Below are 10,712 nucleotides of genomic sequence, written 5' to 3'. Positions count from 1 at the left end.
AAACTTGCTATATATACCGTGTATGTAGAGGGTGCAAATAGTCTTTTTTCCACAAAGTTCATACTTCTCTTTTTGTGTCTACTGTTAGACTTTTTTTAATAAGGCGTGACTTTGGGTCGGCTTCATAAATCTGGCGTGTGACTTAATCAGCAGCGTCATTAATGCGATATAGTTCCCTAACCTCTAATCTTATTTATATAAGGCGTAGATGACTTGATGCCGATGAATCAAGGGTCCTCCATCTTCTCCGTGCGTTCTGTGCATATATTGTTCCCTAGGACAACCGCAGTGTGTCAAGTCAATCTGTCTTATCAACTGGAGGGTGCCCCTACCTGGTTGACGTTTTGTTCCTTGCTTGAATAGGGAACTCCTTGGACTGGGTTTTAGGGCCGAGGCGGGATGGGTCTTTCTTGAGGAAAAAATCTCTTTACACCAAAAGTTCAAATTAATGGCTCCACAATGAACTAGAGTAGAGAGTACAATAGTACATGTCAACGTCATGTAATCTTAGGCTACATTTGTATCCTTGAATATCACATAATTTTATAAATAATAATAAAATTATCTGAAAATAATAGTAAAATTATTTAAGTTAATATATTTTATTGAGTTTTAGAAGGTGAGATAAAAACCTGAATAAAAATATTATAAGTTAAAAAATTATTTGAATATAATTTTTTAATATTTTTTTGTTTAGAAGTTTGAAAAAATTATATTAATTTTTGTGCTTTAGTTTTAAGTCTATAATGATTAGGTGATAATTACATAAAAAAGTTACAAATTTGGAATTTGAAAGTGTTTAATGTTTGAGTGATGTTTGAGAAGAAAATTATAAAAAATTTTAAAAATTTCTCATTACGCCTTCAATGTAGCCAATAAGAATTATCGAAGATGATGATAATACAGTTGCAATTCGAAACAATCTATTGCAACTATTGCTTGCCCTAAATTATAATATCTTATCATATTTGTGAATGATAATAAAATAATTTGTATTAATATATTTTGTTGAATTTTAGAGAATAATAAATAAAAAAAGTATATTTTTAATATATTTTTTTATTTTAAAAATCTAAAATTAAAAAATATTTTATATTTGAGTGATATTTTAGAAGAAAATATCTAAAATATCCAAGAATATTTAAAAATAATTGTATTGTAAACCGACTATAAATAATAAATACGCGGGTCAAACTTCAAAGTGAGAACTGTGGGGAGGTCATGCGTGCAGATGATAGCTGGTGAGCTGCAATAAAATGGATAATAAGCTTGTGTTTGGATAGTGGGGTGGTATAAGATATTTTATGACTAGTAGTACAAAAGTAATGATAAAATATTAAATAGTAATGAATAGTAATGAAAAGTAGATAAAAAATAATTATAGAATATTGAATAGTAGTGAAGTATTCTTAATTCTGAAAATACTTTACTACCCAAACTAGTCATGAATGATGGCTAGGGAGAGTGACCACCGAGCCTTGAGGGGAAGTCAATATCAGGAGTACATGGCATATGACTGTAGTCAAGATTTAAAAAAAAATTAAAAAAAATTATATTAAAAAATTATATTTTATCAATATTTTATTCTATTTTTATCTCATATGTATAACCAAGCTAGGCCTAAATATTTGATGTCATAAAGACAACCTAGGGATCTCTCACAAGAACTCCAATGCAAAAGAAATAACATAATATAGAAGAAATGAGAATGAAAGGAAACTCTAGGAAGAGATAAGTGAGCGAGACTCCTCACCACTCTAGATGATAGTGGACCGAGGAAGAGTTTTGAGCCTGGTTTGAATAATGAGTTGAGATGAGATATGAATATTAGTGAGATATTTGAGTTAAGATCAGATGAGTCAGGCCTTGTTTAGATTCATAAATGTTGAAGAAGACAATATTGAAAATATGCTCTGTTCTCATTAATTTAAAATGTATTACAAGGACTCCTTTTTATAGGACTATGTACATACAAGAATAAGGAATTTGATGAGTGGAGCGGCGTATCAGAGTTGTAGCAGCAAGCTATGTACGCAGTAGGGAGCAGAGAACAACTAGTGGAGCGGCGCATGTATGTAGTAGTAGCAGAGTAGATGATGCTATCAGTAGGTGGACGCAGCAGATAGAGCAGATAGCAGTACCATGCATGACAATCATTTACATGATTCCTCTGTCAATGGTTGCTGCAGGAATTTGATCATTAACATCCTCCCTTGAGTCGAGTGGCATATGTTGAAGACAAACACTTAAACTTAGACTAAGAAAACAAGTTGTTGATAAGGGTTTGGTGAGTATATCTACAAGCTGATCCTTTCCAGAAATGAAGACAACATTTAATGACTTGTTAAGGATCCTGTCTTTAACAAAGTGGAAATCAATTTCCACATGCTTAGTTCTAACATAGAAAACAGGGTTGAAAGACAGGTAAGTGGCACCCAAGTTATCACAGTAAAGCAATGGTGCAGTGGATAAATTAACATCAAGATCACGTCATAAATGTTGCAGCCATACTATTTTTGTAGTTGCATTGGCGACAGCCTTGAATTTAGCTTCGGTGGATGAGCGTGCTACGGTTGGTTGCTTCTTTGAGAACCACGAAGTGAGATTTCAGCTAAGGAAGACACAGTACCCACTGGTAGATCGCCAATCGTCTGGACATCCAGCCCAATCGACGTCGGCAAAGGCCGCAAGATATGTTGCGGGAAATGGAGAAATTTGTAAGCCAACATGGGAAGTATATTTGAGGTACTGCAAAATTCGTTTTATGGCTTGCCAATGAGGGACTTGGGGTGTATGCATGAATTGGCATACTTTGCTCACAACAAAAGCCAAATATGATATGGTGAAAGACAAATACTGAAGTGATCCTCCTGTGCTACTGTAACACCCCGTATTTTACTGTATTTTTACTGAAGGATTATTTTTTATTGTTCAAAAATTTATCCTCTTATTTTAAAATTGGTTGGATTTTTTTTTTAGTGAGTTTATTTCTATGATTTTAATTTGGTGAAAATTATTTTTATGTGCTTTCCTAATATTTATTTATTATTATGCATTTAAATTGCTTTTAATATTTAAATTAATTACTGTGTGATTTAATTATTTCAATTTGACTTTACCATTGCGTTTGAATTATTTTATTGAACTTATGGTATTAAAATCGTCTCTGTTGGATCATTTTTGTGACCCAAGTTATGAGGATTGGACCTCATTTCTTTTCCTTATATTTTTCTTTCCTCCTTTTCTTTTCCATTTCTTTCCTTTTCCCCCTTATTTCTCCTTCGGCCATCTCCCGCGCGCGACACACACACACACACACACACACACACACACACACACACACACACACACACACACACACACACACACACACTCTCTCTCTCTCTCTCTCTCTCTCTCTCTCTCTTCATGCAATCGTTCCTCACCCAGCCCGCCGCCGTCGCGCCGCCGTGGGCGACACCGCCCAACCCATCGTGCTCCCCACCAGCCTGCGACCTCACCCCACCAACCTCACCTCCATCCGCGCCACCGTTAACCACCACCAGCTCTTCAAAGCCGTGGTGCCACTTTCGCTCCAGCGCTGCCGTCGCGCCACCTCCGGTCACCATCTTCACACCACTTTATCCCCAACCTCTTGGCAACCCATTGGACCCAACCCCACCTCCGATCCGTCACCGGTGAAGCACAACCAAGCCCATCTCCGATTTCGGCATTTTCGGCCTAAAACCACCATTTGCGCCGTCACCCACGGCAAACCACCACCACCACCACCACTACCACTAGCTTCACCAACCTCCCTAGGCCCTACCATATCAATCTTGGGTCTTCGTTTGCCTCCGTTTGAAAGTGGGTATTTGTGACCCACGGCCACAGTGTATTACACTGTTGCGTTGCTCAGACGTCACTTCTTGCAGCTTCGTGATCCTTCGGAAATTGCTTTATAGCGCTGTAAGTATTTTCTCAAAGAACTTTTGTGATTTAAATGTATTTTTGCACTAACTCATTTTAACTGCGAACTGGTTGGTTATGCAGAACTGAGTCCGAGGAGTTCGGGGGTCGGATGGATTGCGGACGGAGTTGATTGTATGTTTGGTTTGTGATTGGATTGTGTTGACATTTGTTGGATATTGGTGTCGTGTCTTGTTCACTGCATTTGCACGTATGATCATGTTTGTAAAGAAAATTGAGTTTTCGCATGATTGCATACATGTTCATGTGTTTATTTGAAAATTAGATTTTCATGTGAGAAATGATTTTTGGGTGTGTTTGAAACGACTGGATTGACTGGTTTGAGAAAAAGGAAAAGAGACTGTAGGGATGGTGATAAGCAGGAACGGTGGTAGAGTCCCGCCTGTGATTCCCACCTACGGTGCACGCGATAAGGATGGTGGTAAGCAGGGATGGTGGTTGTGTCCCGCCTGTGATTCCCGCCTACAGTGTCCAATAAATTGTTGAGTTTTGTGTAAATCATTTTTTGGAAAAATGTTGGATTATATGTTTTGGCTAAAAATGGGATTTTTAGCGTGTGTTGGAAAAGTACCTGTTTTAAGAAAAAAATGAGGTTTTGAGATTTGTTAGTTGGTTGCTTTAATGCGTTTTTATCTCGAGGGTTGTTTGGATTATTACTACCTGCGGTACCGTTTTATGGTATCGCAGATTTTGATGCAGATGAGGATGATGAGTCTTAGGCTTTGGCTCCATTGGGAGAGCGATCTGGGATTGCTCTTGTGCATCGATATTTATTATCCTAGTCTTTTATGTATTTACCTTTTGTAATATATTTGAGATGACTGTATAATTTTTTCTAAAGATAAATTATTTTGGATACCTGTATTTAAATTTCTGGTACTTAGTTGACTTATTATATTATCCGCTGCGATTTTTGTTGTGCACTTTTGCATGTTGCACACACTTGGGCACATTTCGTTGGGATGCGTGACCTATGTTGTCATCATCTCGATGTCACGATTCTCGCGTTCCTATACGTGGGAGTCGGGGCGCCACAGCTACGGTATAGAGTGGGATTTTCAAAAATATTTCCAGTGAAAACACTTAACTTCTCAGAGGTGGCCATGGGGAATTTTACGGGCTTGGCAAGGAGCATATTTGCTTTACTGAGCAAGTCAAGTATATACTTTTATTGGGTGGGAATCAGACCACTGGGAGTAAAAGCTTCGACACCAAGGAAGAAATGCAATTTACCAAGGTCGGTGATGGAGAAATCAACACAAAGAGCTTTAATGAGGAGTTGTATGGCCTGTTGTGAGGAACCAGTGACTAATAGATCATCAACATATACAAGAACAAACAAATGGGTGGCACCATTGTTGCAAACAAATAAAGATGAATCAGCCATGGAGATAGTGAACACGAGATCAACTAAACGGCAACTGAGGCATGAGTACCACACACGAGGTGATTGCGGAAGTCCGTAAATTGCCTTATTCAGCCTACATACATGAGAGGGAAATTGAGGGTAAGTGAAGCCAGGGGTTGAGACATAAATATTGTCTCTTGCAAGGGTCCATGCAAAAATACATTTTGGACATCATATTGCTGAATAGTCCATCTTTTGGAAACAGCAAGTGCAATCACAAGGCGAACTGTTGTTGTCTTAACAACTAGGCTAAAGGTCTCATTGAAGTCAATTCCAGATTGCTGCAAAAATCCCTTGGCGACTAAATGAGCCTTCCGTCGCTCAATAGTGCCGTCAGCCAATCTCTTTGTGTGAAACACCCATTTGCAAGTCACGCTGTTAGAAGCTTGGTTGGCTAGAACTAAGGACCATGTATTGTTTGCAAGTAGTGCATTGAATTCTTTTGACATGGCCTCACGCCATTCCTTGTATTGTTGAGCAATAGAGAGGCAAAAAGGAGTTTCAGGGATGAATGTGGTGTCTGTGAGAAGTGCTCTTGGTGGAGGCCATCTAATGGTACCATCATGAAATTGCCATGGATAGAGTGAACTAGTGTGTGACCGAGTGACTATTGAAGGTGCAGGCTGCTGCAAGTCTATAGAAGAAGAACTTTGTGAAGTTGATGATTCATGATTAATAGAGAGATGTGGTCCTAAAATGGAGGAAGAGGATTGTGAATATGGAGGTTGTGGAGGAATGTTGAATAATGGTAAAGCTATGTGGGTGGGTTCCGTGACTGGCTTGGGTAAAGAAAGGTGAGCAAACGGGTAAAGCATTTCATTGAACTTTACATCTTTGGACACGTAAGTGCGACCTGTTGGGATGTGATAACACACATACCCTTTGTGATGAAGACTTAGACCCAGAAAAACACTAGACACAGCTCGATAGTCAAACTTGTGTTTGTTATAGGAAGTGGTGAGAGGCCAACATTCACAACCGAAGGACTTAAGAGACTTGTAATCTAGTTCCTTTTGATGCAGAAGTAAGAAAGGAGATGATTTCTCCAGAGAAGGGGATGGTAAACTATTGATTAAATAAACTGCACGAATGAAGGCATGAGACCAAAATTTTAAAGGAATCGATGCATGTGCAAGGAGAGCCAAACCCATGTCAACTATGTGACAGTGTTTTCGTTCAACAATGCCATTTTGTGTATGAGTGTGGGGACATGTTATATGTTGCAAAATGCCACAAGTTGAGAGATAATTAGAGAAAGGCCTAAATTCACCTCCCCTTTGGAATTGCTGAATTTTTGTGTTAAATTGGAGTTCAACATGAGCTTTAAATTTAAGGAAAACATCAAATGCTTGAGACTTTGATTTCAAAGGAAAAATCCAAGTAAAACGAAAAAAGTCATCAACAAAAGAAACATAATATTAATAGCCATCAACTGATACATGAGGGGAAGGTCCCCATAAATCTGAAAATATTAACTAAAAAGGTTTAATAGATTTATGTGGCCTAGCATAAGTGAGAAGTCGATGGGATTTTGCTTGTGCGCAAGCATTACAAAATAAAGGAAGCTGAGTAGGATCATATGATAAGCCATGTTGCTGTAAAATAAGGCGAACTATCTTGAAGGAGGGATGGCTTAGGCGTGAATGCCATGAGGAAATGGAGCTGGTCAGTGCATGAGGTAGAACGAAAGGTGATGAAAAGCTGTATAGTCCATTATTTGTTGTCTCGTGGAGTAGAAGGGTCCTCGATTTGCAATCCTTGACAAATCAGAGAAAAATTCAAAATAGACATTATTGTCAATACAAAATTGTCTAACAGAAATGAAATTTTTCTGGAATGATGGAACACAAAGAATTTTATTTAAAAGAAAATCAGAATGTGAAGTGGGGAGAAAGGTTGAACCAGTGTGGGAAATGGGGATGGTAGAACCATCACTAACACGCAGTTGGTCATCTCCATGCTATGCAGCAGCTTGTGTCAAGGTCACTTGTAATGTGATGGGTTGCGGTTGTGTCTGGGTACCAGCTTGTATTTGAAATGTAGTTAGTGAAGTTTGATGTTGCAGTGGAAGAAGCAGTGTATGCTTGGTTGAATCGATAAAGGCAGGTTAAAGCGGAATGACCTTGCCTGTTGCACACCTGACAAATGAGGCAATTATCAGCAGATCAGCAGAAGATGAATTATATGGACCATTGTTACCTGAAAAACCACCATGAGATCGATTTTAATTATATCGACCACCACGCCCCCGAGTGGTATTACGACCACGATACTGGCCACGACCTCGCTGAGGGTAATGAGATTTGGCTGTAAAGTTAGCGGATGCATCATTTGTAAATAAACTAGTATCCGAATGGTGGAGTAACCGAGCTTCATGGGCCATCAAATGCCCAAGTAACTCCTCAGGGGTAATAGGCTCTAGACCGGTTGTAACAAAGGATACAATGACATCATACTCTAATCCTAGACCAGCGAGTGGGTAGGGAACAAATTCAGCTGGAGGTAGGGGCCGACTAGCAGAGGCCATAGTGTCAGCTAAGGTTTTGGCATGTCGAAAATAGGTGGAAATGGAATCAACTCCTTTTTTTAGGGAAGCTAACTGCAACTGGGTTTGCATAACTCTAGCTTGTGAAATAGACGCAAAAGTTGACTCAAGAGAGTGTCGAACTGCTCGAGCAGAGGGACAACTAACCACTTGAGCTATTAGTGGTTCGGAAAGAGAGAAAATGAGGGCTGACATTACTAGCTGATCTTGCTACAGCCAGATTTCATATTCTGGATTTGGAGTTATGGTTTTATCGAGCAGTGATTTGGGTGGTGGACAAGAACCATCGAAATATTTAAAGAGGCGTTGGCCACGAAGGTAAGGTACAAGTTGGACCTTCCATAGCAAATAGTTTTCAGGGGTGAGCTTGACAGAAATAGTGTGAGAGAGATTTGAGTGGGGAAGGGTGGAAGAAGAAGAAGAATCAGATGTGGAGGCCATGGACGTTTAGTCCTTTAGGGCTCTTGATACCATGTTGAAGAAGACAATATTGAAAATATGCTCTGTTCTCATTAATTTAAAATGTATTACAATGACTCCTTTTTATAGGACTATGTACAGACAAGAGTAAGGAATTTGATGAGTGGAGCGGAGTATTAGAGTTGTAGCAACAAGCTATGTACGTAGTAGGGAGCGGAGAACAACTAATGGAGTGGCGCATGTACATAGCAACAGCAGAGTAGATGATGCTCTCAGTAGGTGGACGCAACAGATAGTGCATATAGCAGTACCGTGCATGACAATCATTTACGTGATTCCTCTATCAGTGGTTGCAGCAGGAATTTGATCCTTAACAATAAATAATCTAAACTCATATCATCTTGTCTAGTCTTGTCTAATCAAATTATTACAACTTTTTCAAATTTATAAACAAAACACAATAAACAATTCAATTTTTTTTAAATTTCAAAATAAAAATAATATTATAACAATATTTTATTCAATTTTAAAATTTTTTATGGGGATTTGAAAAATGAGAGAGAAAAAGTTGAATAAAAATATTATAAAGTTAAAATATTGTTATAATATAATTTTTGTTTTGCGATTTGAAAAAGTTGAATTGTTTTTTGTGTTTTATTTAAAAGTTTGAGAAAATTGTAATAATTAGACAATAATTAAATGAAAAATAAAAAATGAAAAATGAAAAAATATTTATATTTATAATATTTAAATATTAATATGAGATTATATAAGGTGAAATGAGAAGTAATCATCTGTATCCAAACCATGCACGCGAGAACGTCCTTTATGTTATAAAGAAGGAAAGTAGCATGAAGTTTCTGATGAAATAGTAAAGTCCATTATTATTATAATTACCTCTAGTACTTGTGGTCCAATATTTGGTCCACCCCTTGTGGCCTTACCTTTTTGGTCACATTTTCACTTGAAAAAAAAAAAAAAAAACTCCTATGCAAACCTACTTGCCTCGGATTTGATACCATTGGCATGTAGTTATGCCTTTCGTTAATGATTGGCACGTTGACACCTTGAATGCACACAATCTTAGGTTGTCTACGTACACCTATCGTTATTGTGTCTCAATTAGTTGCCGATAACTGAGATCGAGATTCAAATTTCAAAACCTCTTTTCCCTCACCTTGGGAGCCCAATGCTGCAGTGAAATCTCTGGAAATTGGCCCCCTTTTTCTGAAATCCCCGCTCCTAATTGCCAGCAGCATTGCTAAAGGATAATTCTCCAGACATTGACAGTAGCGGATCCGGAACTCCGTTTTCTAATAAAATCAGAACGTATTACATATATTCTAGGTTGTAAAAAATAAAGTGGGCCAGGCCTCTCCCCCCAATCGGATTTTTGTGTACCTTACAATTACACCATGTGACACACATCGAAGGGACCACATATAATCAGCATCCGTGTAACACTAATACCCACGTCCTCGTATCATCACGTGCACTAGTCCGTCGGTTGGTTTTACTTGATAGTTTTGCCCACAAATCATCTCAATACCGAATTTCTAAAATCAACTATTTCCCTTCGCACCCAAACATTATCCTCGTTAAATCCCACCAATAATTATTAGGTTCTTTTAAATACGTGACAGGTTACGATATAATGCGAGTACCATGCCGTATGTATTTCGATAAATATCTCCCTATAATATCACACCCAGATCAACAATAGATGAAACTGAGTTTTTTACAATATCTCAATCAATTTCTTAATATATTTTCGATACAGTTTTGCAGGATACAAGAGGGGCGTGTAAGCGGCAGATAATCGGGATGTGACGTGGAATAAAAAAATAAAAAAATAAAAAAATAAAAAAAGAAAAATAAGACCTCTCTCTTTTCAGCTTCTTCAACAGTGCTTAACGTTATAAACCCAAACCCACAACTCTGATCAGTCTCCCTAGTGTAAATAACTTCGGCAATCTCTACCGTCTCGGCCTGCTCGAAAAGCATAACCAATTTCTGACTATCAACGTCATAAGGCAAATTTCCAACAAAAAGTTTTGCTTCTCCGGAGATTCTACAAACTGGTCTTCATGTTCTTCTATCTCCTTAAAAACCCCATTATCACTACTCTCTGCCTCTGCTTCAACGCCCTCCATGACCAAATCCTCTCCCTCAGCTTCCCAACCCGAAACACGGTCCTCAGTGTCAATGGTGATGGTGTTGCTTTCTTCTTCTTGTTGAGACCAGACTGCTATGGAGGCAGATTGGGTCTTGTTTGAGGTATGGGCTACAAAGGTAGCTATGGAGGAAGATGGAGGAACATTGGGTCTTGTTTGAGGTCTGAGCTAAAGGTAGTCATGGAGGAAGATTGGG

General features: G+C 38.3%; 1 protein-coding gene across 1 annotated transcript; it reads right to left on the bottom strand.

Annotated features, from left to right (window-relative positions):
• Nucleotides 1–9,460: 9,460 nt before the first annotated feature.
• Nucleotides 9,461–10,495, bottom strand: LOC121246928 (30 kDa ribonucleoprotein, chloroplastic-like). Its single transcript, XM_041145255.1, has 3 exons — nt 10,422–10,495; nt 10,224–10,359; nt 9,461–9,655 (listed from the first exon to the last, which is right to left on the bottom strand). The coding sequence occupies exons 1-3, from the start codon at nt 10,493–10,495 to the stop codon at nt 9,461–9,463; spliced, it is 405 nt and encodes a 134-aa protein (XP_041001189.1).
• Between the last annotated feature and the right edge of the window lie 217 nt (nt 10,496–10,712).

The sequence above is a fragment of the Juglans microcarpa x Juglans regia genome, chromosome 1D (genome assembly GCF_004785595.1).
Source record: "Juglans microcarpa x Juglans regia isolate MS1-56 chromosome 1D, Jm3101_v1.0, whole genome shotgun sequence".
NCBI lineage: Eukaryota > Viridiplantae > Streptophyta > Magnoliopsida > Fagales > Juglandaceae > Juglans > Juglans microcarpa x Juglans regia.
The sequence above is the reverse complement of the archived record's forward strand: the minus strand, read 5'-3'. Positions and strand labels throughout refer to the sequence as shown.